At 36.2% G+C, this 19,105-nt stretch overlaps 2 protein-coding genes across 3 annotated transcripts in view; one reads left to right on the forward strand and one right to left on the reverse strand.

The window, feature by feature from the left end:
• abcg1 (ATP-binding cassette, sub-family G (WHITE), member 1) overlaps positions 1 to 10,157 on the reverse strand; it is a 50,705-nt gene extending 40,548 nt beyond the window's left edge. Inside the window, exons 1-2 of one of the 2 annotated variants that reach the window (XM_067450118.1) lie at positions 9,776 to 10,157; positions 7,148 to 7,391 (exon numbers count right to left, since the gene is read on the reverse strand). In XM_067450118.1, coding sequence (XP_067306219.1) covers positions 7,148 to 7,391; positions 9,776 to 9,838 — 307 coding nt within the window. In that variant the 5' untranslated portion in view covers positions 9,839 to 10,157. The remainder of the gene's footprint in view (positions 1 to 7,147; positions 7,392 to 9,775) is intronic. The other variant, XM_067450119.1, reaches the window with a different exon arrangement.
• Positions 1 to 19,105, forward strand: part of lipt2 (lipoyl(octanoyl) transferase 2) — a 571,631-nt gene that overhangs the window by 498,161 nt on the left and 54,365 nt on the right. The gene's annotated exons all lie outside the window — the stretch shown is intronic.

The following is a 19,105-nucleotide window of genomic DNA, read 5'->3' on the forward strand; positions in this document are numbered from 1 at the left end:
ATGGTACGCAGATAAAAGGGACAAATGCTTTAAAATGAAAGTGTCCTGCTGTCAGTAGGAGCACAACTTTAGAAAACGCTTCTATGCGTCGTATTTCATGAATTAAAATATTGTCGACAGGTGCGCAACTTTAGTAAACGCTCCTATGGGTCGCATTTCAAGGAAGTGACCTATATAGGCGTATTGTTTGGAGGACATGTTGGACTAAACGGAACATTTTAGAAAATAAGAAAAAAAACACATCTAATATTTACCCTAATGTTACATTATTACTGTTTCATTTTGCTTTCTAAAGACTGGTCAGAAATCATGAGATTTATTTAAAATTTTGCTAAATTATGTACTTTATGGCAGCGGTTATTTTTGCACTAAGTGTCAATGCTGAATCATGCCTAGATGCCCTGGCTACAATTAGCTACAGTAAGGCCAGGCTCAAGGTTCAAGTGTCCCAATTCCGTGGCACAGTTTGGATATAACCCACGGACAAGTAAGCAGGAAAAAAGCTCAAGGATTCAGGTATTCTCAGATCAGTTTCGGGCCTCATTCATAAGTGGAAATAAATATATGGTAATATGAATAGGATAGGATACGTGGATATTTTGGCTTTTTTTTTTTTTACATTAGCGCCTGCATGTAACCAGACAGATTGGATATTTCCCTGTCAATGTGAATGTGGTACATCATTGAAAAAGCGACAGTCACTTTCAAAAGATGATGTAGGCTGGCCGTCAAATAAAAAAATAAAAGCAATCAGATATGGTCAACAAATTAGAATTGGGCATAAATACCTGCAGTGTAAATATGTCCTAAGTGCAAATTGAGTTAAATACTATTTGCACTAACGGATAGATGCTATTTACATTAAGTGTATATAGTTGTTAGATGCTATGTAATGCAAATAATGGGAGATCACCTCGGTGTATTGCAGTATATTATAGAACAATATACAATGATAACAGCATACTCGGTGTATATGATTATATTTATTAAAAATATAATCTGTATGTATGCTGCCATATTGGGACGTCACCCCTCCAGGACCCCTAACCCTACCCAAAAAACACTTTACTCCCACTGTTAAATACCCGTCTGCAGCTTTTTTTTTATTATTATTTAAGATAAACAACTCACTGAGATTGAAAAAGGTAGAAGAATGAGTCCAGAAAAAGCTAATTCTCCACACCACTGATCCTGTTATCAGCGAGATTTCTTTTGCAATTTTGTAATAATGGGAGGAGTTAGTGTAAAACGCCTCTGCCAACAAGGTGTGCTTTTTGCTCTTGGTGTAAATAGTCTGTTTTATTATATTACTTTATTTAATATTTGATCCAACACAAGACAGCAAGACAGTCTCTCACTTTATCAGATTCAAATTATCCTGAAAAGGAGGGAAAGTTAAAGTAAAGTAAGTAAAACAGAAAACTACTAGCATTGGCAATGTAATGAACAGTATGATACGCAAGCAAAATATATCCCAAAGAAAGATTTGTGACTGTAAAAACACTTTTATATCTGCAAGCAGCATTAGGGCCAATGGCAAAGCTATTCATTCTTCTTAGCAGAAGGGCTAGGTAACTTTGAGCAGCGAATGAACGCATCCAAAAATATTTCTGAGCTATAGGGGAAAGATGACAAACATGCAACCTGACAAGTGATAAAAAAGTAGTAACTGTGAGATGAAAAGAGCCCATCTCTCGAGCTCTGGCTTGGGCCACCGTGATTTTGCCAAGTACAACATGTTCCTGTGTAGATAGATTTTGTTGATCCTGGAACAACATTCGTGTCTAAAAAAAAAAAATTCCTAACCATATCTCTACTCCTAACCCTACCCATAAGTTACCCCAAAAATCAGAGTGAAACATCGGTGAATAACACTGATGTAGGAGCACCGGACCCTGGGTGAAAGCTTAAACTTGACACACTATAAACTCGTCCCTCAAAACGGTTTGGAATGTTGTTCTAGGATCAACAAAGATGTTGATCCAGGAACATGTTGGACTTGGTGAATCACGTTCAGGATGTCCTGCTAGTGATCCTGCTGCTGCTGAACACAGTCCAGATGGTGAGCCTAATGAAGACATCACTGCCTGTCAGAAAAACCCAGATCCTTTAAGGTAAATGTTACAAAAAGCAGGCAGCTGGGCTGTTATGTCAACCGTAGTGCTTAATTAATGAATTCACGTCTGAGGAAAAACATCCTCAGACATTCCAGGACAACATCCACCGTAATGGACATTTTTGGAACCAAAGCGTAAAAGCACTCTTGGTTCATCCATTGCTCATCCCATACTCTCCATATCACTGGACAATTCATTCGCACTGCCTTGCCAAGCGGTCTACAAAATAAACCATTCCCCTTGAAATCAATCCAATTCCCGGAGTATTACCAATAGAAAGCAACAAATCCCCTTGCAGTAAATTCAATTAAAGGGTTACTTTAGCGATTAGCAGGAGCGTAGCTAAGGAGGGGGGGAAGTTAGGATGATTCAAAGGGCCCATGAACTTTTGGGGTCCCTAGAGATCAGTTTTATTAGTAGTAACAGTACTAGTAGTAATGAAATATAAATTGTAACTATAATCTACCAGAGTAACAAAATGATGTCTTATTTCTGCATTTCTGGCAAAAAATCTCTCCCCCCATTTACTGCATGGTCCTGTTCTGCTTAGCCTACAATCACTGAGTGAGATCAGATGTTGAACTGTCAAATTAGAGACGTCTTCGCGTTCGACAAAGAACTATAAGTCCGACCATCAAAACCGAGGCTACAGCGGTAGTCTAAGTTTTTTGCCACTGAAAATAAAAAGAATGTCAATTTGTTTTTTGTAAATATGACTCATATTATGCATTTAACGTCAAATAATCTAAAAAAAAAAACACACACAACGTTCCGCAGGCTTTATGTTCACAGCTGCTGAGCAAGAATTACAGCACAACGTTTCAGTTTGATCAGGGTATTCTCACAAAAATGCGTTTAAATAGTACGAGTGTGCAATGTCGTGGAATGTATACGCCAAAACTCATTTTGGCGTGTCTATGGCACGCTGTTGTTCGCGTGCATATGATACGCTTTTTATGGTATTATACATACGAACCCCCCACCCCACCACCCTAAACCTACCCAAGCGCGTGTCATATATACGCCATATAGTGCGTATCATATGCACGCGAAAAACAGCGTATCATATGCACGCCAAAATGAGTTTTGGCGTATACATTCCACGACATTGCACACTCGTACTATTTATACGCATTTATGTGTGATCGGGTTAACAGTCAGAAAGTGCAAGATGAGATGCGTAAGTTAGCTAACTAAACAGCTGTGTTACAATAGAAGTTAAACGAGCGACAGAAACAATCAGTTTGCAAAGACTTTATCAACCAAAGCTCAGCTTTGAGAAGGGGAATATGCAGGTCAGGGAGAAAGAGAAGGTGATGGAGATGAGAAGCAGCTATTGTGATATTTAACACAGATATACACTACCGTTCAGAAGTTTGAGAATGGTAAGATGTGTCAAATGTTTTGTAAGAAGTATCTTCTGCTCACCAAGGCTACATTTATTTGATCCAAAATACAGCAAACACATTATTATTGTGTAATATTTTTACAAAGTATTTTGTTTTCTATTTGAATACATTAAAAAAATATATTTTATTCCTGTAATCAAAGCTGAATTTATCCTCATTACTCATCATCATTACAAGAGTCACATAATCCTTCAGAAATCATTCTAATATGAGGATTTGATGATCAACAAACATTTATGATTATTGTCAGTGTTGAAAACAGTTTTCTCAGGATAATTTAATGAATAGAAAGTTCAAAAGAACAGCATTTATCTGAAATGTAAGGCTTTTGCAACATTATAAATGTCCATACTGTTACTTGAACAATTTAATGCATCCTTGCTGAATAAATTATGTATTATTTTGTTATGTTTAATTATTAATTATATTATTTTAATTACGTATTATTATGTACATTTTGTTCTTTCTCAAAAAGAATTAAAAAAAACAATCTATTCATCAAATAATCCTAAAATAAATGTTTTACACAACTGCTTTCAACATTGATAATAATCATGATTGCTTCTTGAGCACTGAATCCTCATATCATAGAATGATTAGTGAAGGATCATGTGACATTGAAGACTGGAGTATTGATGATAAATTCAGCTTTGATCACAGGAATAAATCACACTTTACTATATAGATAAGTTATTTTACATTTGAATAATATTTCACAATATTACAGCTTTTGTATTTTAATAACATTGCATTGATGAGCAGAAGCGACTTATTTAAAAAACATTTTTAAAAATACCGTTCTCAAACTTTTGTTTGAGTAATGTATATATAATTAAATGGCTGACAACAATTTTGTATCGTTATAGGTTGGCGGCCATAAGGGGGCTAAGCCCCTCCCTCTGGAAAAATTACTTTAAATATCTTAAATTTGCGTCATCTGTAAAAGTTTTGTCCAGAGGCTAAAGACTACAGCCAGCAGAGGGAGCCATTTCCACATTTTTCCAACCCGCGTATGGGGGATGGAGATTACACTCACAGCTCAGCTCGCAGCTGCAGGCATTCATGTAAACGGAGGAGCAATGTAAGTGTTTCAACTTCTCAAATTAATTCCTATTAAAAGTTACGCTTCCAAAGACATGAACTGAAAATGCGCCAGACTGAACACGCGCTGAGAACTACTGCCGCGATCGCGGATGCGTTTACCTCAGCTCTCATCACGAGAGCTCATTCATCTCATTCATCACGGTAATCTGACTGCTGCAGCGTTTGTGCTGTGAGGCTCACACGGCGACTCACTCATTATATTGAACAGACACGTTCAGTTTTTAATTGTAGTGTCTGTTCTCTAAATGAACTGATTTTATGAAGATGAACGCGGTGATCCAGTAATCCAGTAGCGGTGGCTTTGGGAATGGCCTCACAGGGCAGCGAAGCATTCTGAAAATTGTTGTCTTTCATCCCCATGAGACAAAAATGCATTTTCTGTCTTTTCTCAGTCTAGAAGGCACCAATTTCAAAAATAATTTCACATTTCTACTACATTAATGACCCAGTTTAAATACAGATTCATCTTCCCAGTGCTGAAGTACTCATTTAAAACACACAGCAAGATTAGCTGATTAGTCCAGACATGGAAAGATTAGTTTGTAGTATGCTTTTAAAACACATTTTATAGACATACTGTACATATACTGTGAGTACATATCGGTTAAAAACACATTAAACAAGTATTACCTTTGGAAGTATCCTATGAAAGAAGGATTTCAATGTTTTTTACTATGAAATATTTAATGGAGTGCACAAAGACATTTGTGAAAAAGAAGTACACTTTAGACTTCTAAAAAAAGCACGTATTACAGAAATAATATAGTTTTACTTAAGTGCAAACTGAATGTGATGTTTTCAGACAAGTGCATGGTTAATGTAATTAAACGAAAATATAAATGCTATGAGCTGAACTGTATAGCCCTTTTGGCCCACTTAAGTATATCTTTATATATAATTTCATAATTGCTTGAATTGTCTTTTAAAGGGGGGGTGAAACACTCAGTTTCAGTCAGTGTCATGTCAATCTTGAGTACCTATAGAGTAGCATTGCATCCTGCATATCTCCGAAAAGTCTTTATTTTTTTAATAATTATATAAGAAAGATGCGCTGTTCCGAGTCTTTCCGAAAAAAGCCGAGCGGGTGGGGGCGTGTCGTGTGAGCGGAGCTAAATAATGACGTGTGCAGCAGCGCGCTGTGTGTTGAGTCGAGTGCATCCCTAACAGCGGGAAAAAAACTTTATTCAAAATAAAAATATGGCTTTTAATCAGATACAGCCATACATCTATGATCCGGAATCAGACCCAGAGGCTGCAGTTGAACAGGAGCAGCAGCAAAAACGACTAGAGCAGGACGTCTCTATGTGGTACGATATACACTAACTATATAATATGCTTAGCGACTTGTGTTATTTACATATTTATACTTGAATTATATCGTCATATTTTTGTCTTTGAAGGTGTACATGTGGGAAGTGCAGTTGTGCACGTGTGTTTGTGTGTTTACGCGTGGTTTGTGTAGACAGTAAGCGGACTAAAAAAAAACAGACATTTGAAGCAGTCTCACTCACCCTTCTAACGTTAGGACCTTTATCGTTGGGACTGCTCCATCCTTCAGCATTAGGCGATTGGGAAAATCCGGCGTCAAGCTGGGCCTTGTTTATGAAACAGTCGGCACCGAAATGCAGCGAACAGATATAAACATTCGCGCAACTCAGTTGCTGATCCGGAAAAGCAAATTACATCCACTGTTGCCTTAACGCGGGGTTTTTGGCGAATCTGTGCAGGACTGTCTTGGTCTGGCAACCAAAAACGCACTTTTTTGGTGACATTGTTATGTGCACATCACCTGTGCAGCATCCTACAAGCCAGCGCTTTGATGGGCGTAGCCTGTTACTTTCGCTCTCTCCCTCGCTCTCTCTCACGCGCTTCCGGTAGAATTGTCCGTAAGGCCCATACAAGGAAATTCCGCCCCCATTAACATCAAAGGGGACGCATGATCTCAAAAAACTTGCCGAAACTTATGACTAACCGGAAGTAGTATTTTTGACAAAGAAATACTCCCATCAAACGTCCACCTTAACTTTTGAAACTTTGTCTATGTTTAGTATGGGATTCCAAGTCTTTAACAGTGTAAAAAGATCAGTATGCATGAAACAGCATTTCACCCCCCCTTTAAATAGAATTAAAAGTGTACTGCCTAATGTACTGACAAGCATTTATGGTAAATTCATATATATCTATTTTATAACTTGTATGCCGTATGTCACATTTGTAATGATGAAGTTGCAATTTAGTACATTTATAAGTACTAAAATGTGTTACATGAAATGTAATTTTGAATAACACACTACTATTAAAATGATAATCAAGTGTTACATTTACTTATTTACTTAGAAATACTTAGAAATAGTATACAACAGTATACAACAAGTGCTAGTTCAGAACAATTAAGTGCACTTCTTTTCACAAATGTTTCCCTGAACTGGATTCTGTGTCAAAACTAGTTCTAATTTTTATGACATTTCCCTTTGAATGACATTTAAATCGTTTCGAGGTTTAAAGGTCAAACATTACCTTTTTTTCTCCACCACGGTCCTTCAGGAACTGAGTACGAGAGATCTTTGAATTGGATGTTGACTGCGGGTCTGCGGGGGAGATATGAAAACCGCTGGGCCTCGGTCAGATTGTTCTCAACTTTTTTCAGGTGTGCGTGTAACAGTGGGGTTTGCTGACTGCCGACAGGGTTGAACATCATTTCGTCAATGGACACGCACACGGTTCTAGGATCTAACATGAGATCCGGAGGTCCATTTGTATTCTGAGGATGGAAAGAGAGAACGCTTATGTAATACACTGCAGCCTTGAGGGAAAAGACCCGAGGTTTTTGCCCTGAGGAAAACAAAATCACTGACTAATTTTCGAGGCTCAGAAGTCATCAAGGACATAATGAACACGTGTATAAAGACTCTCTTAACACACAAACGCACACAGAGAGAGATTTCCATGTTTTATGGGAACTTTCCATATAGAAATTATGATTTTGATACTGTGCAGACTGTATATTCTATCCTCCTACACTAACCCTACACTGTAAAAAAAAAAAAAAAAAAGGCACATTTTAAACTTTTGCAGTACAATTGACTTGGATGTTTAAGTTATTTCAACTTCGATTATGTTAAACTGACCTGAAAAAATGAGTTACATCTTGTATAACTTAAAAAAAAGTTAAAGATTTCTTAACTTATTTTGATGAGTTAAACCAATGTAAAAACATATGTCATAACTCATTGAACATATCATTTTTTACAGTGTACCCATCACACAGAACTTTCTGCATTTTTACATTTTCAAAAAACATAATTTATAATGATTGATAAGCTGTTTTCCTCAAATGGATCAAAATGTCCCCACAAGGACATGGATTTTGGATATTGTTCAGGTAAACATAGGGTTTACCTGAAACACACACACACACACGCACACACACACGTCTGGTTCACTGTCTTTGTGGGGACTCTCCATAGATGTAATGGTGCACTGTAAAACATTTGTGGTGGTTTTTGTTGGTTTAACTTAAAAAAGTAAGTAACCTGGTTGCCTTAAAATTGTGAATTTATTGAAATAAAAAATTTGAGTTGATACAATGAAGGAAATTAGTTTAATAAATAGAAACTCAAAATATTTTTGTATCTGAACCACATAAAAAATGTGATAAATCATGAAAATGTCACAATTTGGTATGTTTCCCTGCGTCATCAGAAATAACACACACATTATTACCCAATATGCTTACAAAATCTTTTAATAATCTTTTAATAAAGGCTGTCGAATCTCAAAAAATGTTCATTGTATTAACTCAAAATTTTAATTTCAATGAACTCAACATTTTAAGGCAACCAGGTAACTTTTTTTCTAAATAATTTTTTACAGTGTGTTTATACTGTACAAACCGAATATTCTTTCCCCTTACACTAACCCGACCCCTAAACCTACCCATCACACAAAACTTTCTGACTTCACAAAACTTTACATTTTCAAAAAAATCTCATTCTGTATGATTTAAAAGCTTGCTTTGACATGAGCCCTCATGAGTCAATGCACATTCAGGTTGAAGCCCCGCTGGGTTAGAAAAACATGAACATAGACACGCGCGCAGCCGCGCACACACACACGCACACACATCTTAGATTCGTTGCTCTATAGCAAAACACGAACAAAAAGTAGCAATGTCTTAACTGTAATACTGAGTCTGACACTATTTATAATACATTTTTTGCATTAACAAGAATAAACAATCAGAACTATAGCTGACTATTAATAAAATATCTTTATAAAATCTATCTATCTATCTATCTATCTATCTATCTATCTATCTATCTATCTATCTATCTATCTATCTATCTATCTATCTATCTCTAAAAAAAAATAAGATACCACTTAACATTGATTTCTTTCTTTCCATAGCTATATATATATATATATATTTCATATAAATACAAGTTCATCAGTGAAATGAATGCTAAATATAGAGACAATCTAATCTCTCACCCTCAAACCACACAAGGCAGATGAGGTTACTAACGGACAAAGCTTATTCTAAGCTCAGGGAAAACAGTAATGGCCAAATGTCAGTTTAATGCAGTAATGTGTTGTACACTGCATGATGTAATATAGAGAGATATTAAAACATCGCCATCATATATGAAATGTTAATAATTTATTCCATTAGTGCTGACACTATATTTTAAAGAAACATATGTTGCAGTTGATCATGAAAAAGGAATATCCTTGCAACAGTAAAGTTATGCAGTCTATGGCAACAGGACAGCCAGGTGAAACACACACACACACAGAGAGAGAGAGAGAGAGAGAGAGAGAGAGAGAGAGAGAGAGAGAGAGAGAGAGAGAGAGAGAGAGAGAGAGAGAGAGAGAGAGAGAGAGAGAGAGAGAGAGAGAGAGAGAGAGAGAGAGAGAGAGAGAGAGAGAGCAGGGTTACTCTGGTTCATTCGGAACACACACATCCTAAAAGTGTCTTTTAAACATGCAGTTTATTTTATGCAGCTGAATGTGGTAAGTAGCCTATTAAATGGTTAAATAAAATTCTATCTATCTATCTATCTATCTATCTATCTATCTATCTATCTATCTATCTATCTATCTATCTATCTATCTATCTATCTAAATGAAATAAAACAATCTTACCATTATGATGGAGTTGGTCACTGTGGTATTGTTGACTGAAAAGGCTGCCATAAGACATGCCATTCCTTTAAAATGTGCTGCTAATAACTCCTATTTTGTCCGATGCAGTGGGATGTTTCATTTGTTTGCTCGTGAGCGCTCCCAAGGCTCGTCCACGCTCTCCTCGACGCTGTTATTGTTTACAAGAGCAGTACCTGCGCTCGGTGTTAGAGGGTGACGTCACTGTCCCCGTGCAGGCAGACACACGGGACGCGTTTTTGCGGTGGAAGACACGAAACGGAACAGACCAGAGATGTAGCCTAACGATGTGCGATTTAAAAAGCTGAACCTTTTTAATAAAACGTCGAAGCTTGTTGCACGAGACGAGATGCAAGCTATAGCCTATGCTAAAAAAAAATGAAGACGAAAAAAGCCCGCAGTTGTGTGTATTCCACGTGTGGTCATTCAACATAATTGGCTCAAAGTTGAAAACATAAAAATAGTCTTTTTCCAATATATATATATATATATATATATATATATATATATATATATATATATATATATATATATATATATATATATATATATATATATATATATATATATTTGCCTTAAGCATATGCAAATTGTATAATAGCGTAGGCCTATACACATTTCTAGTAATTGTGCAGTTAATTCTTATATTGTGTGAATTGTCTCTCAATAAGAAGGGTTGGTAACACTTTAAAGTGTCTTTGTTACTCGTTATGTACTTAGCATAGTAATAAATTATAATGATATTATTATTACACTAACAATTACACCTTAAAATAAAGTGTAACCAATGGTTTTATTGACTTTTTTTTTTTTTTAGAAAAGTGTTCACAGGTAAATCAATAACGATTACAATTTTAACAATATTTCAAGTCTAATTGTCAACTCTCACGCATTTGGTCTCACGCCAAATTGCCAAACCTGCTTTTGATTTTTTTTTTTTTTTTTTTTTTTGATTTTTTTTTTGAATGATTTGTAATGTGTTTTAATGTGAAATTCAAACAATAAATAGCGTTTTGGGGCGAATGTGGCATAATGTTAAAGCCAGAGGCGTTGAAAAGCGGAGTTGCTACATGCTCTCGTCTCGCTGCGGCGCGCGCTGGTCACGTGGCTCATGAGCGCGCAAGACTTCTAGCGCGGTGTCAATGCATTTGAATTAAGCGGATACGCAACAGTGTCACAGATGTTTGCTGCAGGTTTTGGTAAACAGTACAGCATAGTGTTAGTGTGCATTGATTATTAAGTCAGCCATATTTACAGGATCGTTTTATTATGGAGAATGATAGAGATGCAACATGAACATTGTAACATTATGTATTCTTGTATTTCGCCCTCAGGTATTCCTTACTAGTTGGGCCTACTCATTGATGGTCATATGTGACCATACACGTTACTATTTTTCAATTAAATAAATGTTCTATATTTTAATTAAATAATATTTATTTTGGTACTTTTGTACCAAATACTATTTGTGCAATAATTATTGTCAATTAATGACCACTTAAAATAGGTTTCTTCTAATATTTTATTATTTATATTACAATTAGTGTAGTAATTAAGGTTAAAATAGAGAATTCCAATTCAAAGTGGCAAATTAGAGTTCTTTTGTGGCTAAAAAAATATAATGTTTATATGTAATGCCATTAATAAGTACACATTTTAAACTTTTGCAGTACAATTGACTTGGATGTTTAAGTTATTTCAACTTCGATTATGTTAAACTGACTTTAAAAAATGAGTTACATCTTGTATAACTTATAAAAAAAGTTAAAGATTTCTTAACTTATTTTGATGAGTTAAACCAATGTAAAAACATATGTTGTCATAACTTATTGAACATATATTTTTTTACAGTGTAGGTGCCTTATACTCTTTATGTATCTAATCTAGTTGCTCAAAAAAGTATTGCAGTATTTGCATTCTAATAAATATTTAGATATGATGATCAAACACTAGATTTCTTTAAATGTGCAATTTTATAACATTAATAACTTGCATCCTAATATTTTTAATGAATAATGATACACTAAAGAAACACTAGCATCAAGAAACATCACAAGCATTTCCCCCAAACCAACCCAAAATTCTCACTCCAACCTGAACTTAAAAGTTGGCAACCATGGATTTGTTTTGTTTTTTTAATTTAACCTTCCACTGTAAAGGCATAAAGTTAATCATACATAGTTTGAATATAGCTACATTGAGCTAAACTCTATCATAACATCTTGTAGATAAATCAAAATACTTAATTTTTTTAACAAAAACATGTTTCGGTCATGACTGCATATTTTTGGGTAGTGACAGTAATGTTTTGAAATATATATATTAAACACATGTATTATTGTGAGTTTCAATAGATAATAGAAGGATCTTCTAAGATTTGAATACTTAAATGCTTTTTTTTTGTGTTTTTTGTTTTGGGTCAGCAGTTTGCATCAGTTCTGTAAAATGGCCCATGCCTATGTACACTGATCAAGCATAACATTATCACCACTGACTGGTGAAGTGAATAACACTGATTATCTCTTCATCACAGCACCTGTTAATGGGGTTTGATATATTAGGCAGCAATTGAACATTTTGTCCTCAAAGTTGATGTGTTAGAAGCAGGAAAAAATGGGCAAGTGTAAGGATTTGTGCGAGTTTGACCAGGACCAAATTGTGATGGCTAGACGACTGGATCAGAGCATCTCCAAAACTGCAGCTCTTGTGGGGTGTTCCCGGTCTGCAGTGGTCAGTGTCTGTCAAAAGTGCTCCAAGGAAAGAACAGTGGAGAACCGGCGATAGGGTCATGGGCGGCCAAGGCTCATTGATGCACATGGGGAGTGAAGGCTGGCCCGTGTGATCTGATCAAACAGACGAGCTGCTGTAGCTCAGATTGCTGAAGAAGTTAATGCTGGTACTGATAGAAAGGTGTCAGAATATACAGTGCATCACAGTTTGTTGTGTATGGGACTGCATAACCAAAGACCAGCATGCTGATCCCGCTGTCCACCACCAAAAGTGCCAACAGTGGGCACGTGACCATCAGAACTGGACAGGCATTTTTTCTGCTTCTAACAGATCAACTTTGAGGACAAAATGTTGACTTGCTGCCTAATATATCCCACACACTAACAGGTGCCGTGATGAAGAGATAATCAGTGTTATTCACCAGTCAGTGGTCATAATGTTATGCATGGCTGATGTATAGACCTAATAAAAAATGTTTTATTGTATAAAGAAATGAGTATATCAATTCGAGCCCATGCAGAATTTAAATGTACTAGCCAATATAGCCTATGAATTGTTCAACTTTCAATTCTACCAATGCAGAATGGAACAGGTTTAAGGCACATGCACACCCTCTGGTGGCTTCTCACTGAAAAATACATTTGATTTTTGAGTGAAGTAAACATAGACATCATCATCATTTTAGGCCCATTTCAGTGCAGAATGTAAGTGTATTTTGAATCACGCACGCACACAAAAAGGCTGTTTAGTTAGGTGGGGTTCTTTAACCAACAGTGTTGTGTGTGTGTGTGTGTGTGTGTGTGTGTGTGTGTGTGTGGAGAGAGAGAGAGAAAGGCCTTGTCACAAGGTCTTACATGTGAGCTGCTATTGCCGCTGATGTGAGTCCTGAATAGTAGATTTTTGCTGACAACGTCCCTGGCCGTACACAGTTGCACAACTACCTGTTTTTCCAACTACTTGTTTATCAATGAGTTTCCACTGCAGAAACACACACATGAGTGTTAAATGAGGTCATTGAACATAAGCATGCAGCAGGAAGTGATTATTTTTTAGATAAACAATGATATTTCTATCAGCAGTGAATCTGATCAGGTCTTATGGAACATTTACATGACAACGATGTACTGGATCTTCGAAAAAGACTAAAAGCGCTTTATTATGCAGGCCAGGCCAGTACTTGGCGATGTCACTTTGTAAAGAACTTTACTTTGTAAAGCTTTAAGTTGAAAACAGTTGCATAAACAGCCCCCCAAAAGGACAACTTTTTATGCGACCTGGCCTTTTGGGGGCTTAAAAAAGCGAACTTGCAAGTTTTTGAGAACGATACTGCTATCGTCTCTGTGCAGGCTAAATGACAAAAAAACGCGGATTTTTAAAAGCCGGTCTGAGTTCACTCGAGAGCAAGTTGACTGAGTGTCTGCATCCGTACTAGTTAGACACATGTATGAATATCTAAATAGACTTCAGCAGATTTTGCTAAACTAACAGAATACAACAAGATGTAGGCCTAGGCATCAGCTGACACAATATAAAAAAATTACCATGATTTAAAAAAACTTAATATTGTGTTAAAGGTTATTCCATTTCTTTGAGAATTTAAATCTCAGCAGTTTTACTAGCAGAAGCTACGCAATGCTGGCATCAATGATTCTTACTGTGAATGATGCTGACTGTTCCAAGATGGCGGCGCTCCAACATGTCTGGAGTAGTTGAATGGGATACATATCTTTGGTGTTAATAACCCCTTAGTGTACAGTAAAGGGGAAATGACCCATAACTTATCCAAATGTATTGTAAGTAAAATAGAAAGAAATAAATTATATGTTGAATTGTGATGTAAAGAAACATAAAAAAAACTTATATTAATACTTAAAAGCATTCTAGCAAATTATACAGACCATCAAATACCAAATCATATCAAATCTTGCATATGTCCTTAAAAACATATTACATATTACACCTGCACCTTGTTATATAATATTTTAATTGAAGTATAACATATTTTGGTTACACATTTTAATTTACTGCCTTTGTTAGAATGTACAGTTTGTAATATTAATTAATGTACTGTGTTTGTTTTAGGGTTAGTTGCATACAATTATGCATAATTGCTATTTATAACTGTAATATATATATATATATATATATATATATATATATATATATATATATATATATATATATATATATATATATATATATATATATATATACACACACACACACACACACACACACACACACACACACACACACACACACTTACCTAAACGATTATAGGAACTCCATACTAAAACTGTGTTTGACCCCCTTTCACCTTCAGAACTGCCTTAATTCTACGTGGCATTGATTCGACAAGGTGCTGAAAGCATTCTTTAGAAATGTTGGCCCATATTGATAGGATAGCATCCTGCAGTTGATGGAGATTTGTGGGATGCACATCCAGGGCACGAAGCTCCTGTTCCACCACATCCCAAAGATGCTCTATTGGGTTGAGATCTGGTGACTGTGGGGCCATTTTAGTATAGCAAACTCATTGTCATGTTCAAGAAAACTATTTAAAAATATTTGAGATTTGTGACATGGTGCATTATCCTGCTGGAAGTAGCCATCAGAGGATGGTACATGGTGGTCATAAAGGGATGGACATGGTCAGAAACAATGCTCAGGTAGGCTGTGGCATTTAAACAATGCCCAATTGGCACTAAGGGGCCTAAAGTGTGCCAAGAAAACATCCCCCACATCATTACACCACCACCAGCAGCCTGCACAGTGGAAATAAGGCATGATGGATCCATGTTCTCATTCTTCTTATGCCAAATTCTGACTCTACCATCTGAATGTCTGAACAGAAATCGAGACTCATCAGACCAGGCAACATTTTTCCAGTCTTCAACTGTCCACTTTTGGTGAGCTTGTGCAAATTGTAGCCTCTTTTTCCTATTTGTAGTGGAGATGAGTGGTACCCGGTGGGGTCTTCTGCTGTTGTAGCCCATCCGCCTCAAGGTTATGCGTGTTGTGCCCTCACAAATGCTTTGCTGCATACCTCGGTTGCAGTGATGGGAATAACGGCATTATAGATAAACGGTGTTGCTAACGGCGTTGATATTTTCAGTAATGAGTAATCAAACGAATTAATGTTTCCCCCATTACAACGCCCTTACCGTTACTGAGAATAAAATGTGGCGTTACTATAATTAAGCTCACTGAAGCAGTTTTCATCCGAACAGGCACGCACTCTGTCAACGCGGACTTGCAGCTGTGTGTGTGTGTGTGTGTGTGAGCCTGTTTATGTGGTTTATGAGGACACAAATTTGTATAACTACATGGGTATTACACTGGTATTACACTATAAATGTGGTTTATGAGGACATATCAAATGTCCTCATAATTCAAATGGCCTTAAAAACATACTAAATTATGTTTTTTTGAGAAAGTAAAAATGCAGAATGTTTCCTGTGATGGGTAGGTTTAGGGGCAGGGGCAGTGTAAGGGGATAGACAATACGGTTTGTACGGTATAAAAACCATTACGCCTATGGAGAGTCCCTGTAAACCACATAGACCAACGTGTGTGTGTGTGTGTGTGTGTGTGTGTGTGTGTGTGTGTGTGTGTGTGTGTGTGTGTGTGTGTGTGTGTGTGTGTGTGTGTGTGTGTGTGTGTGTGTGTGTGACACGCACGCGCGCATGCGACCAGTTACCAGGAGTCAGAGCGATGGCATGTCCAATGACTCAAAGGTAGCTTTCGCAAACTGGAAGTATAAGCACTACTTTTCCCTCGTTGAGGTGAAAGGTAAGAATGTTTATAACGTGCAACTTATGCCCAGAAGAGTCTTTCCTCGTCGGTGAACACAATTGATAACGTGAGCTTCACTACCAAAGGATTAGACAGAGTCACGACATTAAAGACACCAAAACTAGGTTTTTCTCGCGAGAAAGTGTGTAAGCCTGCCATACAAACAAGACTTGAGCACTTCTTGTTAAACTACATATTTACTTTTGTGAGTAAGAAAATACTTCAAGCAGGCTACAGTATGTTTACCAGTTGTGTGACAGTTTTAGAATTTTAAAGTGCACTACAAAGAGTCTATGTCAATTAGGCTAATATATTTTTTATTATTATAATTTTCTATTTTTGGTATACTTTTCTTAAGGAGCATCATTTAGTTTTAGATTTATTTGATGGCCAGTTGGGGTCTGTGCAATAAATATTACAGTTTTAAAAAATCTATTTTGCTTTATTGTTCCACTATTGTACTGATATATACAATAATGTATTGAATTTGATAGGTGTCCCCACATTGTCCCACAGCACCATTAAAATAGTGTAGATTAGTTTACACTGTTTTATAATAATAATTTATTCTATTTAGTGTCCATTTCATTCATTTAACATTTAATATTGGGGCATCCAAGTTATTTTACATATTTGAACATTTAAAATAAGTTGTAAACACTTGTCTGCTCTACTCATTTCAACTGACTTGTGAAAACTGGTTTTCAAAAAATCTAAATTATATGACTTATAGCAGCTTTTTTTGTACAGTAACGAAAATAGTTACTTTCCCTGGTAACGAGTTACTTTTATTATAGAGTAATTCAGTTACTAACTCAGTTACTTTTTGGAACAAGTAGTGAGTGACTATAACTAATAATTTTTTTAAGTAACGTTCCCAACACTGCTCGGTTGTAACGAGTGGTTATTTCAGTCAAAGTTGCTCTTCTATCAGCTTGAATCAGTCGGCCCATTCTCCTCTGACCTCTAGCATCAACAAGGCATTTTCGCCCACAGGACTGCCACATACTGAATTTTTTTCTCTTTTCACATCATTCTTTGTAAACCCAAGAAATGGTTGTGCGTGAAAATCCCAGTAACTGAGCAGATTGTGAAATACTCAGACCGGCCCGTCTGGCACCAACAACCATGCCATGCTCAAAATGGCTCAAATCACTTTTCTTTCCCATTCTGACATTCAGTTTGGAGTTCAGGAGATTGTCTTGACCAGGACCACACCTCTAAATGCATTAAAGCAATTGCCATGGGTTTGGTTGAGTAGATAATTGAATTAATGAGAAATTGAACAGGTGTTTTGTATTTTGTTGGTTCTCTTGTTTTCCCCCATAACACTTAATTATAAGGTTACAACAAGGTTTGTTAACATTAGTTATGTATGTATTTCCTGAACATGAACTAACCATGAGCAATACATTTGTTAGAGTATGTATTAATTTTTGTGTAATGGCAGTGAATAAAAATCCAGCTGTTCATTGTTTGTTCATGTTAGTTCACAGTGCATTAACTAATGTTAACAAATACAACTTTTGATTTGAATAATGCATTAGTTAGTAAATGTTAAAATAACATTAAGAAAGATTAATAAATGCTTTATAAGTACAGTTCATTATTAGTTCATGTTATCTAATGTAGTTAAATAATGAAACCTTATTGTAAAGTGTTACCAAAACATCTTTGTATGACAGCCTGGCCAAAAATTAAGTCGGCACAATTTGTCATGTTTCGACTACGCAATATGCTAACAAAATCTTTAACACATTTGTAATGATATTTGCCTTCTGGCTGCTAGTGTAGCACTGAAAGAAAAGACCGGCAGATACAATGCAGCATTACATCATTAAATGCCAATGCATTATATAACCTGCCTATTATACTTTTTAGGGGCACTTTTTGAACATTTGAACAATACCAATAGACCATTAAGGATCAGATTATTATAAAACAATAAAAGCAGTCCTTATCTTTGATTTAAACATATGCATTCCTCTCTTTGCATGCATATGTAATGTGCATAACAACTTATGAAACTGTAGACTCTCATGAAACTGTTATGAAACTCTTTGCTATGGGTAAATTTGGTTCTTTAAAAAAATATGTTGCTGAGGTTAGAAAGAAAATAAAGACAAACTCACTACAGATGCAGATAAAGGAATGAAAAGTATGTTATTGACAAGGCCCACACCCACCTCCCCTCCCCTCGAACAGAGCTGCTGTACTATATAAATGTGAGCGGTCAGCCGTAGAGACGAGATGCTATGAGGAACAATATGGGAACTAACATGAGGGCACTGGGACTGATTATAATTACTCTGCTGCTGCTGACAGCGAGTGAAGGTACATCTAAATTTGCAATAGCTATTACAACATAACAACAGCTCTTGATCTGTAATCATTGCAAATATTAATAATGCTTATGTGCATTTGCAGATTTATAGCATCATTTACTATTTGCTCGCAATGACAATTATGACTGTTGGACAAATATGGATTATGCATTTGCTTACAGCCAATGACACAGAAGTGCAGCGATGGACTTGCGGATATCGAGGCCTGTGCAGGAAGCATTGCTATGCGCAGGAGTACATGATTGGTTATCATGGTTGCCCTCGAAGATACAGGTACTGAAATGGTCTCTTTATTAAATGTTACTGCATACATTACATTTTGTTTCGTTTTGTTAAGCTATTGTAGATATAGATGTAAATTACTGTAAAACAATTATGGAAGTCTACACTGTAAAAAAATATTGTTTTGAAATTGATGTCATTAATGACTCACCCCTAATGT

This window comes from Pseudorasbora parva, chromosome 8 (assembly GCF_024679245.1).
Source record: "Pseudorasbora parva isolate DD20220531a chromosome 8, ASM2467924v1, whole genome shotgun sequence".
In the NCBI taxonomy this organism is placed as follows: Eukaryota; Metazoa; Chordata; class Actinopteri; order Cypriniformes; family Gobionidae; genus Pseudorasbora; species Pseudorasbora parva.